At 27.7% G+C, this 21,167-nt stretch overlaps 1 protein-coding gene across 3 annotated transcripts in view; it reads right to left on the reverse strand.

Moving 5' to 3' along the window:
• rump (rumpelstiltskin) overlaps positions 1-21,167 on the reverse strand; it is a 55,540-nt gene that overhangs the window by 9,802 nt on the left and 24,571 nt on the right. Inside the window, exons 2-10 of one of the 3 annotated variants that reach the window (XM_067271745.1) lie at positions 19,985-20,214; positions 18,804-18,864; positions 17,061-17,154; positions 12,776-12,991; positions 12,510-12,663; positions 11,445-11,494; positions 9,627-9,672; positions 7,652-7,711; positions 7,386-7,424 (exon numbers count right to left, since the gene is read on the reverse strand). In XM_067271745.1, the coding sequence (XP_067127846.1) occupies positions 7,386-7,424; positions 7,652-7,711; positions 9,627-9,672; positions 11,445-11,494; positions 12,510-12,663; positions 12,776-12,991; positions 17,061-17,154; positions 18,804-18,864; positions 19,985-20,214 (950 nt within the window). Of the gene's footprint in view, positions 1-7,385; positions 7,437-7,651; positions 7,712-9,626; positions 9,673-11,444; positions 11,495-12,509; positions 12,664-12,775; positions 12,992-17,060; positions 17,155-18,803; positions 18,865-19,984; positions 20,215-21,167 lie in introns of all 3 variants that reach the window. The other 2 variants (XM_067271744.1, XM_067271747.1) reach the window with 2 other exon arrangements.

Below are 21,167 nucleotides of genomic sequence, written 5' to 3' on the forward strand. Positions count from 1 at the left end.
TGCTTGTCAATGAAAATTTTATGTCAAATTAAACCCGTTTAAGTATATGTTTGGCCTCACCAAAGTGATCTTCTATAGTTACAAGATTTCCAGACATGGAATTTTGCCATTTCTCCATCAAAAAACAGTACTGAAAAACAGTCTTTTCAGTATTGCCTGTGTTTAGTATAAAATTTTAAATTTTAACGTTAACTCATTCTAGTTGGAACAAAATTATGAAATTTGAAGATCTTGAAACCACTATCAAATTTGAATATAAGGACAAATTTTTTTGCCTTTTTCCATAAGGTATCACAATTTAGAACTTTTCTCATCCTACAACTATTAAGGACATTAGGTGCTTCTTTGCATTAGCAAATTTTTATCACTGATTCATCTCAGATTCAAGTATCAAGCAACATTGTATGTGATCTGCTAAAAGTCACATACCCACAACAACCAGAACATAAAGTAGTCATAACGAGCATAGGCAACTTCCCAAAAGTGCAAACAGTCTGACAGTGTCGACCACTATTGAACATTTCAAGAGGTTTCTGCTGCAACAGCATTGCATGTGATGTTTCAAAAAGTTGCATCTGCCCACTTGTTCAATTAGATTGTACCAACAATTGTTCTGAAAGCCCTGTATGGCATTTCACATCCAGGGACATATGTTACTGTAGACCTAGCTAAAATACATTTTGTTTTGCTCTCAATGAAAGCAAACATAGGACACATACAATACATAGAATGATATAGAAAAATAAGATGAATGCATGCAATTCCCAAAGAACAAAGATCTATTGCCCACAGCAGGCTTGAAACTTCATTCTCCCAAGTAAATACTTTGATCATGTTCACATTATCCTGTGGGTCCCTTAACTTCATCTTGAAATTTCTGCATTCTTTTAACTAATATGAATATTCACTAACTTCCTCCTTCACAAAATCTCCAGTCTGTTGCCAGAATTTTCTACTCTAGATAAATATGCCAATTTGGCCAGCTGTTAAGAACAGCTACCAACCAAGAGTGCCAGTTTGAATCAAAACTATTTTGAGCTCTTGCCTCCCTTACTAAATCAATATGATTCCACAATGCACATTACCATCCATCAACCTCACATGATGTAGATACTGGTTAGTAGGCAATGTTCCTCCCACTATTTTATTGGGTCTAAGAATAGTAGTCAAACAAGATCTTGAATCATCAGCTGGAGAACTAGTATACAGGATCCCACTCCAACTTCCAGAAAAATTCCTAGTTCCACCATCCATTTGGCAACCCTTATGCTCTTTCTTGAATTACTCAAGACAATTGTGAGCTAGTTCTGACTGGTTCCCCCAAGTACACATCCCCTTCATATCTAAAGACCTGCAAACTTAGTCACATTTTCATTTGTCGGATAGTTTCAACAGCTTTGTTAGATCCATACTGCAGTCGTTTTTGGGTGAGAGGATGGATAAGGCTTTTAAGGTAAGAATGACAGACAGGTCTTGCATTAATTAATGCAGATTAACTTAAACCAGAATTTTCATTAGCCAAGCCATCATTATAGCAAGATCTGCAAGTACCACTGGATTACTAACCCACAACCAATGAGCATGCATCAAACTTTCAATATCAATAATCACAACTGGTACTATTGAACTGAAATAGATAATAACATCTGGACATGAATATCAGGAGCAGATTAGTTCCTATTCCTATTCTTTTATCAGTTTTTGTCTGTGATAAAAGTGTTATCTGTCTTTCAACCCCAGTTGTAACCAAGGGTGTAAAAAGCTATCTTATTGTAATCGATCAAATAAAACTGTGTCCTGAAATTGGAGAGAAGTGTTTCTTTTGATATTTACTCCCAAGGATTGAACTGGAATTTAACATAGTAGCAAAGACAACATTGCTGCAATAGTGTCATTATATAGAAATGGGAAAAACAAAAGGAAAGAGAAGATAAAGATGATAATACAACATATATTTGTCTATGTTCTTCAAGATTTCCTATTAAATATCAATGAAATTTGTTAGTGAATTAGTAATGACTTCTAATTAGTACTTTATTAGACAAACTAACTGTACAGATATGTAACAATCAAATTTATTAAAATATTGAATTGAAATGTATTTGAATACATTTATTAATTAAAAATATTGAATGCAGTACATGTCATTTTTAAATATTTGAAACAAAATCAATAAACCAAACTTTGGTATTTTAAAAATATAAAAACTAAAAGTATATAAGGTTTCCTTATAAAGAATGCCTAAACCATAAACCAGAGATAGTTACATAATTTTAAAAATTAGGAAGCAGTATCAAGAATACATTCTGATTAAGTTTTTCAAGTATTAATTCAATACATTTTGACTCAATAGTAATTTTTATCTCAAGTCTCATTACACTAAAGACTTAAATCAAAGAATGCATATAGGCAAAACACAGATACCTTAAAATAAGATTAAAAGAACATATAAATTTTATAAAATACAAAAATCAATGCTCAGCAGTTTGAAAACATTGTAATTATAATAACTGGGAAATTGTAAAAACAATTCAGTAAAAATTGTTTAAAAAACAATAATTTTAAAAGAAAATTGTATTAACATATAGAAATAATAAAATTTTAAAAACAATCAATAGAATAAATGACAATACAGAAATGCAAATTGATAGTTTGTGGAATGGTTATTTGTCAACAGGAAGAGCATTATAATAAAATATGAATGACATGATGAGTTGTTATGCAGTATTGGTGTTTGTTAATAATTCAGATTAGAAAATTAACAAACTTACAATTAAGGTTTACCTCTCAATAACTGTAAGTAAATAATTTTAATAAACAGTTTTATTTTTGGTTAACAGAGGCAGACAAAGCCTCTTCTATGTGGCTTACAGAATTGTGTTCCTTCTCAAAATCTGTTTGATTGATTTTGATTAAACTTTGCCATGTTCCATTAATTCTGACAAGAAATCCAGAAATGTAATAAAAAATGGAAGTCCATGACTGTTTTCGAGATATAAGGTTGTAGCACAACACGCATGACAAAGTGATGATGTGTGATGTTCCACGTCATTAACACACTTATGAGCTTATAGAATTAACTTTACCATTTTCTATTAATTGCAATGAGGAATCCAAAAATGTAATGAGGGTCCATTTAAATGTAAAAAATATGAGTCTATGACTTCGTTTTCAATATACAGAGGTATTAAAGTGACAATGTCCATGCTCTCTGATGCAACTGAGCATGCCTAATAAAATCTAGGCCTAGGAGTCAAAAATAAAAACAGAATTGCATATGCCTAACAGAAAATAGTCACAAAAAATGAACAAAACAATTGATGGTGACTGCTTTGTTCTTGGATCGCCTCTCCACATCAGCAAGTGAAACAATTGTCTCTCCATACTCAACCAGTGCAAGGTTCATGTTTCCCATGGCAGGTAGGTACAAGGATTGCCTCTTCTGTGCCTAACTTTTTTTCAGGCGCCTTAATTCTATCACAACACGACAAAGTTGTATGATGTCCTAGTAAGGCAAACTGAACTTTTATACTTGTAACTGAAAAGGGGCATATGACTGAAATTCTTATTGAAAAAGTAAAAGCTAATATTATGAAAGAATATTAAAAGAACCCTGTCCTTGGTGTAATATGACCAGAAATAAAATCACTATTGAATCAGGTGTAGTGAATTAATACATGAAAATAAATAAATTCATTTAGGCCTATGACAGATTAATATTAAAAAAAAATCTTGAAACTATTTTGTTAACATTCAATTGCATAAAAATTCAAAATTTCTATTTATTTATTTTTTGAAATAAAACTAGATGAGAACTATCAAACAAGAGAATAAACTCAGAATATAAAAAAAAAACATTGATTTTATAGAATTTTATATTTACTAAGTGAAAACACAAATAAATGTTAATAATTTTGTTGGTTCAAATAAAATTCAACAAATATTCAATAATACAGGACAAACATCCAAGCAGAGAAAATGTTTTATATTCCAGAAACAATACATAATGTTGACATCAAAATTTCTTATTTTCTGTATAAAAGTATAAATTTATGATCTTAAATAATTTCAACTAATGAGTTCCCTAAGAATTATATCAATATCAAAGTTTAAATTAAATTAATCAAGATCAAAAACGAAAACTTGAAATATGAACAAAACATTACCTTCATCCAAATTTCCTGAATTAAGATCACAAAATAAATTCCATTTTAAAATAACAGTTCCAAAATAAAATTCTTCTCTAGAAAAAACTTTGCCATTATACTTGAATCACAATAATCAATAAGAATTAGTCAAAGTATCTGAAACCAATTGTTTTAATAAACAAAATAAAAGAAACATTAACCATTTGATGAAAATAGACATCAATTCCTTATATCAAAAACCTTTAAAATTTCAAGAGAAATAAGAAAGAGAAATTATTTTTAAAATTCTTAAACCTTAATTTGTTACACATTAATTTTATGCAAAAATAATTTGGCAATGAACAAGATATAAAATTTACATCTAAAATCAATCAATCAATTTCAGAACTACACCTAAATTATTATTTCTACAATAATAGACCATCCTTTATTCAAAATTATCAACAGAAATCTAGAGAGATTAATAAAAATTCCTTAATAATTTAACAGTAAATCTGATTTTGGGTGTAATATTTTTAAAAGTATGTAACATTTAAAAAAAAAAGAGAAACACCATTTCAAGTAATTTAAACAGAAAAACAGACTACATTAAAATAATATGGTTAAGTTATTCTATAAAAGCAGAAAATTAAGTTTTTCAAGTATTTTTGTACTAATATGGAAACTATTTCAGTTGTGATTAAAGAGTTTTGCAATTTGCAATTTATGTAACAATAATATAAGAAAGTCAATAACAATGACAGCACAACAGGACAAATACTACGAAAAACTGGAATAGAATATTACTTGTTCATAAAATTGATAATATTTTTTTTCACTTTTATGAACAAACATTCAAAAATAACTGATTTTAAAATATGTAATATGACTGAAACAAGATTAGAAAATTAAGTTAATTTAAAATAAAGTCAATCATTATATTGTCACAAAAATTTAAATATATGAAGATCACAGTATGAGTAGCTGTTTCAATCATCATGATTCTGAACCAATCAGTTATACAGTATATCCTGTAACAATTGCTGGTGCAATGCTATCTAAATTATTCAAAGTGCTCCTTTTTTTCACAATTATTAAATCTAATATAGCACTAAAACAGTTAAGTTTTATATATTCATATGTAATAAGTTAACTTTTTTGTTATTTTTCACATTTTGAATTTCATATAACTGAGAAATGAGACTAACTAATGAATGCATTGATCTCTATTAAAAATTTGCATTTTATAGTTTTTCCAATTTTAGATTCATTAATAATACTAGGCAGCATAAGAGCAATGATTTCTGCCAGAGAGAGGATTATTGCTCTTATGGTCTTACTTTCTTCATGTTTATATAACTACAAGTATCCAAAATTATTATTAGTAGTTTTAGAAATTTAATAATAGCAATTTATTTTGAGATTAACATACATTGGTTAATTCAAGATATGTATAATTTCTTGATTACATTGGTTAATTCAAGATACACATTGATTAATTCAAGGTATGTAAAATCAATAACATCAGACATTTTGAATATTAAATGGCAATATATTAAGAGTAATTTGAGACTCAATATATGATAAATGGAAAAAAGTTCATTTTTGCATAATTTAATTATGAACATTTATTCTAGTTACAGCTTTGTTTAAAATAGTCATATTTTACATCTTCAATAAATAACTTGACATTTTATGTTACTGTATTTTTGTGGATTGACCTGCATGTCGGTCTATCTGGTGAGACCACAAAAATCACACATTTCTTTATGGTAAAAACTGGCATTACCAGTTTACCCCAGGGAACTGCCAGCATGCCAATTTAAGTAAGGTTATACATCCCTCTCTAAAGGGTATATTAAAAAGGAGACCAGTTTTTATTATAAAACTGTCAGCAAGTAAGACTATGTTTAAATTTTTTCATTTTGTCTTCTTTTAAGGATGTAAAATACTGGTAGAATGCTAAAAGTGCTTTTTTTTAATGTTTATTTTATTGTAATTTGATTCAAAAATGCAAAAATAAACATATTAAATTTTAGAAACTGCTGTAAATTATCTCAACTTACACCTATTAACATCTCTTTTGTATGAAATTTAGAAGGAAGGTGTTATTTTTAAGGTCAGGATAGATTTGTCAGTGCAGCTCACACTGGCTAACTACTACAACTACTACTACAACTACTAACGTCAATAAGCAGTTAATTCTTTTATTGTCTTGTAAACAAAAACTGATTTTAAGTCAGTCAAATTACAATGTTACTATTTTATTGTACTGAGAAGAATGTTTTCTTTAACATTTAATTAACAATTATTTTTGTTAGATCTGATTAAGTTCATTTTTTAGTTACAGTTTAAGCTGTTTCTGTCATGCTGATCTCCCCAGTTATATGTGGCATGCTGGTCAATCCATGAAAATAGGGTAATATAAGCCTAATAATTAGATATATACTATTTTCCAAATATTTCAGAACTAATTTAATTTAAAAAAGATTTTCTCTAAATTATTTGAGACCATTGAATATATTTTGTATTAATGAACTAGTACTCAATACAATGAACAATGACTATCCTATGTATGTATTTGAGAATAATAGAGTAAAAATAAAAATCAATTGAAAAACCTTTTGCATACAAATTATAATAATTAAAAATAATTGGCAAACACTAAAAAAACCTTAATAAAAATACTTGAGTAGAAAACACACAACTTTTCTTTAGTGATCTCTAAGACAAATAGTCAAAAATGTGGCAGGGAAAGCAGCCACATATTAATATAAGTTATTTATTGAAGATAACCTGAAGTTAATTTTGTTCTCATAATATTCATTTATAATTATTAATACAACAAATCAATAATTTTATAATAGCGACATCATAAATTTATAAATCATAAAAATCAAATTGTTTTTCACTTATTTGCATCTTGCTAAAGATTTTGAAACATTTTAAAGATACTTGATTTTTTTAGGTCACGATTAAAATACAAATAAAATTAGCAGATACATTTAAATTGAAATTATTGAATAAATTATATTTCATTATCATGATTCAAAATTGGTTAAATTATAACCTACAATTAATGCAAAAACAATAATTATAATATTTAAATTCTTATATTTAGTGGATGCAAAAATTCAATTTAAAAATCAAATAAATAAAAATAAAATACTACACCACATTTAAAAAATTAATATTTAGAGACTGTAAACTTTAAAAATACATTAAATGTAAAATATAAAACTTTTACAAAATTCTTACCTATTCCCATTACACCCAAACCAGTTCCAGCAGCGGCTCCTGCAAAATTTTCTGTGATGGGATTTTGTGCATGAATTTTATCATCAAATTTAACAATAAGCAATGCTGTTAAATACTTTTTATATACTAACTCCTTTATATTAACATTTTTGAAGAATAAATTTTGCAGTTAAATAGTTTACATTACATGTATTTTTTAATAAAACTGGTAATATATAAAATTTAAATTATTATTAAAATTATTTAATAATTTTAAAATTACTCACTAGAAATGTTAATGGGTTGACCACCAGAGCCTAATCCTTTTCCTATTCCTTGTAATCCAGCTGGAAAAGAATAAATTGTTTATTATTGATAGCATTTATTATAATAATCATCAGATTAACTTTTATAGTGATATAAGAATAAAACAAAATAACAAAACATTTGTCATACTCCTTCAAAAAATAAACACACAGTATGTACCAATGTATAATTCTTTGTATAATATACTAATGTATTCTTTAGTACAATTGCACAAACACTTCACAAAGTTGCAGAAAATTCATCTTTTCTGACTGTCTTTCATTTTCAAAAGTCATCATCATTTTGATGAGTGACTTTTGAAATTTTAATTTCTCAGACCAGTTAGAGCCACATTACTATACACCATCTATACCAATTTAGACTTGATTCAGACCAATTTGTAGTAAAACAATTTGCTTTAAAACAGAATTTAATTACAATTCTCTGTTCACTTTTTAAATTCATGATGCAACAACAGAAACAGCCTTTACTGATGAGGCCTAGACTGCAGACAAAATGCATTTGGAGAATGTTTTAAATGCTTCAAAAATTCACAATAAATAAATTTATTTAAAGTCATAATGTTTTGTCCTCAAAGTTGGTAAAGATTAAGCATTTTAACTCAAAGAGGGAATTTTTTATATTTTTTTAACTCTTCTTCCATACCTTTTTTTAAATATAAAATAACCAACTCCATTGAGAATTTTTATAACATTACTAATTGTTAGCTAGTGTTGTGTCTTTGGACAAATGAATTGTTCAAAGCTGGAATTTATCTTAACACTAATCAATATCCCACCTTTCTTACATCTTACAGCAATACTTTATTAGAAACAAACATTTTGGCCTAGTTTATGGGCCTGCTTCAGATTCTATATTTTCATATTGAACATAAAGAAGGTGTGATATTAATTAATGATAGAACAAATTCAAGTTTCTTTTAAAATTGTTGTGTATTGTTTTGTATAACTAGTAATAAATTTGGTTTTAAACATAAATTAAAAAGGTAAAATTAAATAATTTGTGAAGGAAAACTGAACCCAACCTGTTTAATACAAATTTGATATAACATGATTAATAAGGATCCCTAATTGATAAGTATTCATTAATAGACATTTCCTTCCTCCTGCATATACATCAATCACTTTTCATTTCAGGACAACTAGCTGCTGCTGCTGCTAGTAATACAAATGAGTATGATGACAAAACTATCATTCTATTTTCCCTAATCAAGAAAGAAATCTTTTCCATCCACTCACAAATACACGAAAATCTTAATAGAAAAAAGGAAAAATGCAATCAATAAACGATTAAAGTCATTTGATCAAATTAAACAATATAAACATTACCAAGAATTCTTGACTTAATTAAAAGAATGCTGCTGCAATTTGAAAAAGATGCCAAAGGCATGAGAACAGAGACAGAAATGGGAAAAAACGACAAATAATGTTCAGTTATAAAAATTCACATAATAAATAACCATTAATGAAAAACTCCAAATTTGGAATTTATTTTTTGAAGATGATGACAATGACCTACTCTATAATGTCAAATACCATTTAAAACATGACAATGTCATGTAATAAATCCTTTTATTTTATAAGCAAAGCTCCACTGCAGAAATTATTATTATTAACATTATTTAAAAAATAAAATTCACGAGCATCTACCAAAGCTTTCCTGCGTTAGTAAAAAAGTTCCAAATCCGTAACTTAAATATCATCAATTGTTAAAAAAATTTAGTGATTTGATCATTTTATAAACAAATACTACCTATTAATGAACATTTTCATTCTAGAAGTAAAATTTGAATGCTACAATTACAGAAACATTATCTGCTACCATACTATTATAAACAATAAATTCTTTTCAGTTTAGAATTTTAAATATTTGTTTCCTTCTTAATTCTATACTTGTAATAAAATTAATTTAAGAAAAAGAAAAATTCTAATTTACCTGGTAATTTAGTAGGAATACCATCACTTTCTTCTTTGTATTTATCCTAAAAATAATCATTCATAATTATTAATTTATGATTACATGTTTAAGATTAAATATTATGTCACATTTTGATTATAATTTATTAATACATGACATTTTATACTAGTAATCTGAAAATGTTTATTAAAATTTTTAATTTTTTTACTACAATAATTCTCCAGAAAACAATATTCAATTTATTATAAAAAATATAATAAAACAAAAGCTGTTTTCAGGGGCACAAATAATGCAATTTAGTATAAATATTTTACTTTCACAGATAAGCTTATACAGTTATACAAATCATCATCACTTGAAAACTTACATTAAAGTTTAATGTAATAAAATTAAAATTTGATAGTTTTAACTCCAACAGAACTAAGCAATAAATAAAAACTCAAAAAATAACTTTGTGTGTTGGTTTAGTTATCATTACACGAAATCAAATGTAAAATGAGGCTTATATTAAAAAGGATGATGTAATACATAAAAATTAATACAAATCAAAATAATTTTTGATTTGTATAAATTTTTAGTTCCATATAGAATGTTTTTAAGCCTGGTGAAAATTTAATATTAAATTTTAAAAAAAATTCTACTAAATATAAAAATATTTTAAAAATGCCAATTCATTTTTATAAACAAACACATTAAATATATTTATATAATTACGATGGCTTTCTCACTGTGAGATTTCAAAATATCCAGTGCCAAATATTCTGCACATCTCTCAGTTCTCCCCTATCCAATTTGATAATGGATAGAATTATACAAAAAATGACAGAAAACCTAATTTTCTGAATTAAATATTATCTTTTGTTATAAATCTTTATCAGCTAAATATTTTGCTTTATTCAAAATTATTGCATCCTTACACAAATCCACTTTTTTCATTATTCTAAAAAAATTAAAAAGAATAAAATTAATTTATTATTGTGACATCATCACAATGCCAGACTGTAATTTTTAATCATATTTTAATTTAAAAATTAATCAGGCCTCTGGCATCTAAGCTTTCTATATTTAGTCTCAATTTTCATCTAACTCTGTTCTCAAGTTTAAGGAAGGATGTACAGACAAATGACAGTGGAAATTTATAGGTCTGCAATTTGATTATTGCAGCCCAATAAATCTAAAAATACATCAGGTTTAGCATTTAATTCAAATGTTCTGCATGATGAGTATCTTATATCATTTATAAATCCTATATTTACAATTCTTCAAATCAAAATCATTATCATGATAAAGACAAATGATTTAGAAGACAAAAAGCAAGGTTTTAACTATTTTATTTTATTTTGATCATAATTTTAATTATAGTCAGCTTACAGTGCAAATATAGTAAAAAGGAATCTTCCACAATAACTTCAAAAATCATTATCAAAATATAAAAATCTCTACAGTTTTTCAGTTCTCCTTCCTGTAATCTATAGTTAATTACAGCCCCCACAAACTTATGCATACTAAAATGCATGTTATGTTGTACTGATATCTGTGATGGAAATCATTAGATAAATAGTAAATGGAAATCTTAATTATCTATTTATTTTTAACTCAAATATTTTAATTTGAAATATAAAAATTTACTTTGGCCAAAATATAAATCTACAGAATTTAAATCAAAGAGAATGTAAGCTAAAATATTCCAAAGTTTTAATAATTGCTTTAAAACATCTAAAGTTTTACTAAAAAAATTTTGTATAACGAAACTATAATTACTGATGTGCAATTTCACTAATAAAAATGAAACAGTGTCATTATTGTATTAAAGGATAAAGTGAAAAATTTACTTACCATACGAACACTCATGGATCGTGTAAATAATTTTTGTCCATTGAACATAGCTTTCAGAATTAAGAAAAAATATACATTTTTTATATTTCTTATCATATTGAATTTATATGTAAATATAGTTTTAAAATAATTTGGAACAAGAATAACACAAATATCACTATTTTGATTGCCAAAGAAATGTTGTAGATGATTTAGAACTGGATTTATTAAAAATATGACATTTAACATTTTCAAACAATATATTTAAGTTTCAGAGTAATATTTTCTTCCAACTCAATATTCTAAGCCAGAGGTTCCCAACTTATTTTTATCATGAAATCCTTTTCACTTTAATAAAAAAATGTCAGAGCCCTAATAATAAGAAATGTTGGAATCCTGCAAATATCAACAAATTAAAGAATAATAGGTAGCCACTTTACATTAAAAACAAAAATTGAAAATAAAATCAAAATTGTCAAATCAATTGAAAATTAAAACAATGTTTTTAAAAACTGTTTAAAAGTTGTTTTGAAATTTTCAAATTAAATAACAAATTTTAAAATAAATTTTATTTACATGTGCAGTAGTGAAAGAACATTTTGCTTTTAACATATATACAGATTTAACGATTGTATTTTTATTTATATGTTAGATCCTTTTAAGATTATGGTTTTTTAAATGATTTTCTAGCTTTAGTTTATGTTTTCTATTACTTTGTCAAGCCTTATATAATGATTTCAGTTTGTTCTATTATTGATAAATTGGTCCCCACTGTTTGTAAAGCTATAAATAACTTTTGCATGTGTACAGTCTCGAATGGAGTCCTTGTATCGTCATACAAGGACTCTGACTACAACAATTACATCTCACATCTCAAATCTGCATTGGCACATTCATACATCACTAGACTCAACAGATTTTATTGTGGAACCGTAGGGTTCCGCAGAACACAAAAATGGGAACCCCTGCTCTAAGCAATCATATTAAGGTTGGTGATGTGTCTCTAGAATATTAGCAAACTTTATAAGATTTCTAAACACAAATTTCCAATTTCAAATTACTAATTAAATATTGAATTAAGGATACATATAGCCTGAACTGCTTCAACAGGATGGTCAAATTCAACAATTCCATGACCTTTGCTTTTTCCTTCTTTGTCTGTTTTCAATTCTATACTGATAACTTTACCAGCCATCTTAAAGATATCTTGTAACTTTTTATCTGTGACTTTATAATCAAGCTGAAAAAATCAATCAATATTTCAATTATTTCTAATCATTTTTTTTATTTCATCAGTGATATCTTCTTATCTAAAATTAAAAGTAAATATTTGACAAAATTTTTATGCTTACATTTGCTACAAACACTCTGTTTGTCAGTGGCCCATTGATACCAAGAGATTCCAAAAAGTGAGGGCTTAAACCATAAGTATTAAATTGAGAATCACCTCCACCCATATTATCTCCTAATGGTGGTATGTTGGCATTGAAATCAGGCCCTGCACGATTCATATTCATGGAAGATCTAGTAATGGGTCTGCCAGTTTTGTCTCTTTCAACATCAAAATCCTAAAACAATTTTTAAAAGTTTTTCTCTTAAAAAAAGAATAAAGAACAAAGAATAAAGAATAAATTCACTATTTTTAAGCATTATCATATTTCAGCAAATCTAGACTACATTAAAAAAAAAATGTAATTTCACAAATATATAAAGCACAGGTATCCATCATATAACAGGTTAGTTATGTTCTGAAAAAGTGACGTGTTATACGAATCCATGCTATACAAAACTAATTGCAAAACATAGGGTTACATTCCAAAAGTTAGCAAAAATATACTATTCTTTTTCATTACTAAAAGAAGTATGTTTATTAAGGCAATCAATAATTAACAATTACAATTAAAAGTACTGTATTACATGTTAATATTATTTTTAGTTAAACGAGGGTGTTTTCTTTTTACAAAATATTATCATCATCTCAGCTTTTTTGTTGATCTTGATCACAAGTATCAGAAACACTTTCATATTTTTTATTTTTATCACAAGTTTTTTTATGGATGACAAAATAAAAATATGTTATTAATCAAAAATTTGTTCAAGCAGGTCATGTTTGTTTAGTCAAGTACCAAGAGAGTTTTTTCCACAATTTGTGTTCGAATACCAAATTGTTTAAGTACCAAGATACTGCCATACTTTGTTTATCATTTTATAAATGATTGCTTACCTATAGTTCAAAAATCTTTAATAACACGTGTTGTACCTAAAAATGTTTAAATAAACGTTACTAAATACAAAGATTAATCTATAAAAAGAAAACACAGTGACAGTCTTAAAGGTTAAAGTCTGAAAGCAATGATGACACCTAGTTGATAGGAAACTTAGAACAAGGAGGAGAAAAAAATTGCACTATCAGTTTTCATTAAAGTAATCCTGATGAAAAGCACAAAATAATTTGAAAATTTCAATATTCTAAAATCCATGGTCAAATTTGAGACAACATGCATGTTCACTTGAATTTAAATATATATATATATATATATATATATCAAATAATGAAGTTTACACTTAAAAATTGTGAAATTTTGTATGGAGGATTTCCAAATCATGTTAGAGTGAAACCAGAAATTGTCGATAAGATTGTAAGCAAACTCAGAAAGTTTAATTGATATAACAAAGCAATCCTGGTTTGTGCCATTTTTGACTACTAGCACATGGCCTATGTACTGCAGTAGCTGTTTATACGTGGTACGATCCAAAAGTTCGGGGACTGCAGTAGTCTATGACAACAAAAGCATGTATTTGAAGTTACAGCGTATGAAATAGATTCTACCAAACCACCTCTACGTGTTCGGGTTAATTTCACCCATGTCATGTGATTAAACCACGCGTGCTGCTGTTTTTTTCCGGAGATAGTTACCTTTGTTCTGCAACGTAATAAAAGTGGAGTTTCAAGAACAACCTCCAACATTAAATTTTGTTAGCATTTAGGTAAAACACCTACAGAGACTTTAAAATTGCTAAGAAAGGTGTATGGTGATTCTACCATGGCAAAGTCCAAATGTTGGAGGTTGTTCTTGAAACTCCATTTTTATTACGTCGCAGAACAAAGGTAACTATCTCCGGAAAAAAAAACAGTAGCGCTCGTGGTTTAATCACATGACATGGGTGAAATTAACCCGAACACGTACAGGTGGTTTGGTAGAATCCATTTCATACGCTGTAACTTCACATACATGCTTTTGTTGTCATAGATTACTGCAGTCCCCGAACTTTTGGATCGTACCACGTATTTATAGTTGGCAGATGGCACACATTTTAATTGTATGGTAATTTCCACATGTGAGTACAAGTGATGCAGAAAAAAGGCGGAATGGCAATTTTTAGCTTACCATTTTCATTGACAGATACTGTTGTCTGTTTCCAACCAGACTTAAGTGCCAAATTTTACAATATCATCAACAAAAAACTGTCAAATTACAGATAAATGACAATGAAGATACAAATATAAACATCTTTACTAAAATTGTATAAATAAATATATAAAACGACGTTTAACAAGAATTACTCTGTTTCCGTTTATTCGTCCGTCGTTCGCTCCAGATGACAGTCCAATTTCACAATCACGGAGGCGACCTTTCCTTAGAGGCTACTGCCTCCGGAATAAAATGCAAAACAGTCAACTAGCGTCCTCTGGGCTAAACTCTTTCTAAATCTTTACTAAACTCAATACATTACAATAAATCTACTACAACCGCCGTATGAAAATGGGCTGAATAACAGCTAAAATAATTATAAATTACAAACTATGATAACAAAGATAACTAGTTAATAGAAGAGTCTAAACATTTAAATCAAAAACAAGTTTTTAGCTATATAAAGGCTTTGAAGGAATTTGGAAAAGCTGAAGGAAATCAGGATTTTTTCATAAGGCCTCAGACTTAGAAATTTTAACTTCATTAAAAACCCCAAAGTTAACAAATGGCCTTATATTGTTTTATTAAAATGGATATTTTGTCCAATTATGTAAAATCTTTACAACTTGTGCAAACATTTGTAAAGATGCAATTTAAATAAAAATGTGCATTAATAAATGGTAAAATTATTTTGATAATCTGAAACCGTGTTGTGACTCTTCTTTGGTTCTTAAACAATAAATTCAAACACCTGCCGTTCTATCATGTTACGCCCCTCTTCAGCCAACTAAAATTATAACAAAAAATACATGTAAGTGGTAAAGATATTTTAGAACATATCTCGGGATTATTTATAAACTGAGTATCATGGATGAATACATTATTTATACAGCTTACAATACATGCCCAAAACATGTATTTTAAACAAGTATCAACTGAACTAAATAAAGATGATAGAATGCCAAGTGTTTGAATTTATTACACTACATTGTGTTTAAGAACAAAAGGTAAAATTATTATTTTTTTTTACCAAATTACATAAAAGTAAGAAAACATTTTTAAGGCATTTGTATAGAAAATAGATAGTAACAGAAAAATGGTAAGACTATATCTTGTCAATGACAGAAAACTTGTAAGACACAGAAAAACAACTAGTTCCATCAAATTCCAGCTTTTGCAGGTTTTACTGTACAAGATTCTCTTCATATACAATTGATATTTCAATGCTTTCAATTTTTCATAAGTATTATGAAACAGTAAATTTATAAACAATAAATAACCTTTCAACAGTGGGATAGTCAGGTATGGTGCTATCCCAAAGTAGTGGAGAATAAACATGGAAAATTTTTGAAGTATTTTTTCATGCATTTTTTCTCATTACCATTTTGGAAAAAAATTTTGTAAACAGTTATTTCTAGTAAAGAAAAGTCTTTTTTTATTGTTACATAATTCATTTTTTATGTGAATTTTTGTTCGTGGTAGTTTTTGGCGATACCCCCAAAAGAATTTAACGGATATATCCATCCCTCACCACTGCCACACGATCGCCCTTGACAGATATATCCGTCGGTCACTGCAGAGTCGATAATACTGATATAGTTATTTGAACTTTTTAAATATTTTTTTAAATAAGTGAATAATTTTTGTAATTTTTCATACTGAAATCATAATAGTCTTTTAACTAGAATTTTAGATATTTGTAATTATTTTTTAAAAAATCATCAAATTAGAAGTTTATGTGAAGTTCGAAAAAAATTTTCTACATTCAAACAAATTCAGTAATAAATTACGTTCTACTTTAATAAAAACTAAATTTTAATTAATTAAAATAACTAATTTCTTAATAAATCATCAAACATCTGATGCTGAGAAATGTTTATTAAACAAACATTAATGTTCTCAACCCAATAACACAGGCCATCTTCAGATGCAACCGAAATTCTAACATATTTTAACTTATACATTAACACTTTTATATTTAAATTTAATTTAAATGTAAAAGTGTTTGAAAGTTCTGTTGTTTAAATGTTAAGTTAAAATATGTTAGAATTTCGGTTGCATCTGAAGATGGCCTGTCTTATTGGGTTGAAAACATTAATGTTTGTTTAATAAACATTTCTCAGCATCAGGTGTTTGATGATTCATTAAATGTTTTAAAGAGCTGACTATAATATTTAGTTAATAAGTAATTTCTTTATAATTTATTTAAAATTTTAAACTTTACTTCTTTAACAACTAAATGTCGTCCTTTGATTTCGTAACGATGTAAAACATCAATAGCTTTCTGCACTGCAGCATTGTCTTTAAATTCTACAATTCTGCAAAAATAAATATTCATACTTAATAAATACTATAAAAAAAGCAAATATAATTAATACCGAAAATGTAATATCAGAATCTAAAATTTAATATATTACTATAATGTATATGAAAATTCTGCAAGAACATAAAATTAAAACTTTAAATACAATTAAACCTATATTTAAAGTTACATTAAAAATACATATAATTTCTTTTAAAAAATGGCTGACAATTTTTACAGATTGGAAGACTACTGTTCTGTGATTGGACATGGCAAAAAATTGTCTCTTCTATGTATTTTTTTTAATGTGTAAAAATCGCCAGCAATTTTTTAAAAGATTTATCTATTTTATGGTTATTATATGGTCTAAAGTAGTCACAAGTAACCTGCAGTCTGGGCCACATGTGGTTCACGAGGCCCTAATATGCAGCCTCTGTGGCTTTGGTGACAACTTTATTTTCCTGTTTTCTATCTTGAGCCATTATGGAACCCTAATTAAGCTGATATTTGTGATGAAGAACACGTGACTAAATGTGACAAGTGAAAAGATGAGAATGAACTATATATTATTAGTCTGCATATCATTAAGGTTCATGTTGTGTGTGCTGGCGCACACAACAATGATGTGCCGGCACAGTGCAGTGAATTTTTGCCTGTGGGAAATTGTTGACCTAGTTTAAACCATCCTGTCCAGACTTGTCCGTCATAGTGCCTTGCAGTGGCAGTGGCGTGACCGTACTGTGAAAGTACATTTGATCCGAACCATATTTTCACTGATGATAAATTTTGTTTTCCAATGGATGACGAACATTTAATTGAAATGGTGCACCAACACCCTGTTCGATTTGATTTATCTCATTCGAAATACATGGACATTGGGTACAAAATGAATATTTTCTCTGTTTTGTTTAATAAATATGAAATGCATGTTGGGACATTCAAAAATATTTAAAAAATATAGATTTGTCATCTCAATTTTTTATAAAGGGTATGAAACTCCCATTCTGTTGATATTTTCTGTCCATGCTTGATGTACCCACTTGCAGCACTTTCTTGATTGCATTTCTTTTTCTGCTTCATCCAAACATATAGCTATCATAGCCAATTCATCCTCAGAAAAGTCCATGACCATCACTGTCACTGTGCCGACACGTCACTGTTCTGTGTAAATGGACCCTTAGGATATAGGTCCACAATACTAACAGTTATCAAGCATGATGGTACTCAGCAGATCTAAAGCCTGCAACTCTAAGAAAAAATTTATGAGGCTTGCCAGAAGCCTATGTAATTTTCTTTGCAACCCACATCCAGAAAAGGTTGGTCCAAAAGATTCTAGGAGTTAAGGTTATTCCATAAAATATTGTCTTTGCTCAGAGTATTCTGTGCAGATCTGTTATCCTTACTAATCTGGATGTCTGTAATATGATTCTTAATTCTAAGAGCTATTTTTTCTTTTTTAACAACAATATATTCAATATCTGTGGAGTAAGGAAAATATTAGAGTAATGAAAAAAAAAGTGACTAAGCTGTGATCAATTTTTCTTCAAGAGTTTATCTTCAATGGAAATGATCTTTTTTTTTCATTTCAATCACAAACAACATGGAATATTTTATTTTTATGATAAAATAACTGATTTATCAGAAACTCATTATATAACTACTCACCCACATCCTCTAAATTTTCCATCATGATCTTCAAAAAGTTCTACATATGATACGTCACCAACTATATCAAATAAATATATATTTTAGAAACTTATAATTTAAATTTTGTCGTAACTAATAACTTATAACTATTTTTACTTAATAGTCAAAACTATAAATCTAATATTTTACATTCTTTTTATAGTTTATATCATCGTCAATTTTCAACATCTTAATTTCATCATAACTTCTCATATCACAAAGAAATAAAAAAAACTTTATAAATAGCAGATTAAAAACCTAAACTGCAACTTTCCTACATTTGCCCAAGACTGCTAAAATTTGATTTCATATACATTACAATCTCATTAATCCAAGCTAATTGAGACCTAACCTGCTCAGATTAGCATTTTGGATCATCCAAAATTATTTTTCCATGATATTTTTTAAATGTTAATATAGGGTTCGTACTGAAGTTAGATGAACCTGTTGTCAAAATGACTGACATCAGTCAGTTTTTTGAGAACTGATAAAAACCTGGTTCACATTTGTGGATGCTTTTAACCTCTTTTTCAAGAGTAAGTGGGGAGGGACCATACAGGAAGGAGACAGGAAAATAGCCTCTGTTTTCTTCTGGTAACAAATTTTTAATCTATTCTGAAGATTTGTAAACACTGCCTATTCTGAACAGCAGAAGGCAAGTGCAACAACCATATAATTTGTTCAGAGAGAGAGAGAGAGAGAGAGGACAGATTTTTTTTTCTCTATTTGAATTGATCAGAATTTCATACCATTGGCATTTGGATTATCAAATCAATGACCTAAGTCATTTTTCATTTGGAGATATATTTTTTTAATTTTTACAAACTCAAAAGTCCAAATATATTTTTTGATCATAAGAAAGAAAACAAATATATTTACTCTTGCAAATAAGTTTCTTTTTTTAAATGTAAAATTTTATGAATAATTTATAAAATAAATTTCAATGTTTTCCCAGTTTTGACTTATGACCACTTTCATAATCACCAATACAATATCAATCTATTATGAATCAGTAATCAGAATTAATAAATCGATTAATCTATAGATTAGTAAAACTATTATTGGCATATTCCTAATTTTAAATATATGTAGAAAATTATAAAAAATGTACAAAAAAAATGATGCAACTCATTTAGCTATTAAAACTTAAAAAAAATTACCTTTTTCTCTAAAAATATCTTTAATATCTGTCCACTTGCAATCATATGGTATATTAGCAACATATACGCGTCTATTAGATGGAGCGCGAGATCGTCTATCTTCTCTTCGTCCATCACCCATATTTCTTCGATTTCTTTGTGAACGATCTCTTTCTCGTGTTGAACTTGAATCACGACTACTGCTATGATTACGTTCCTGAGGACTATTCAGAGGAGATCTAGATCTAGATCTGAAAAAAATTATTTACAATAAATTTCTTTTCATCTAATATAATGAGTTTTATAAAAATCAAATCTAAATTTCTAGTACATTTGATAACTTTGTGAAATGTTTTGTATAAGAAAATTCACCTCATATCAAAACTCAAATCTAAAACATTTGTTCAATTCATTAAAATTATTTGACTGAGAATAAGTTGCATCAATAACAACAAAAACATTCTTTTCATCAATAATAAATCACGATTTTTAAATTTTAGTTTACAATATACAGTAGACCCCCCTATAACACGGCAAAAAATTGCAATCATATTCGTATAACACAATAAAACATCATCGCCGTCTCGTGTCGCGACAGGATTGGTTGAATCTGGACCAATAGCAGATATTGTACAAACCGTTGAGTTTAAACAAGCACTGGACCTACTAAAAGACATGTACAGGGTTCCTACTCAAATTCTTGTTTTGAATTCCCTGACTTTCCCTGACCAACTTTGTCCAAATTCCCTGACCCTCACATTTCTTACAGTGTGGAATATCGACATAATGAAACAGCATTTTATTTACCGTGAACATTGATTGAGTATATCTATCCCTCTTTTTTGCACAGTTGATATGTTTCAAAGACTGCCACATTAAAAAAATACAGTACATACAGGTACATCTTGTAGAAAAATGTTTGATAGAATCCAAAACTTCAATGTAATGAAAAAATAGCAAATGAAACATGAGCTTTTTATTTTATCATTACTTATCATTATTATTTGTATGTAAATCTAGTAAATACAAGATAGCATAAAATCAACAAATGGTATTTGATATACAGTACAAATAGTACTGTACTGTGCTTAAAATGAACTCGACTTAGAAACACGTAATTTTAAAACCAATCTTTCAACAAAAAGAGTAACTTTTTTTTAAACAGCAACATAATTTTAACAAAAAGTTAAATTTAAAAATTTTC

The sequence above is a fragment of the Centruroides vittatus genome, unplaced genomic scaffold (genome assembly GCF_030686945.1).
Source record: "Centruroides vittatus isolate TY-2023 unplaced genomic scaffold, ASM3068694v2 contig_400, whole genome shotgun sequence".
In the NCBI taxonomy this organism is placed as follows: domain Eukaryota; kingdom Metazoa; phylum Arthropoda; class Arachnida; order Scorpiones; family Buthidae; genus Centruroides; species Centruroides vittatus.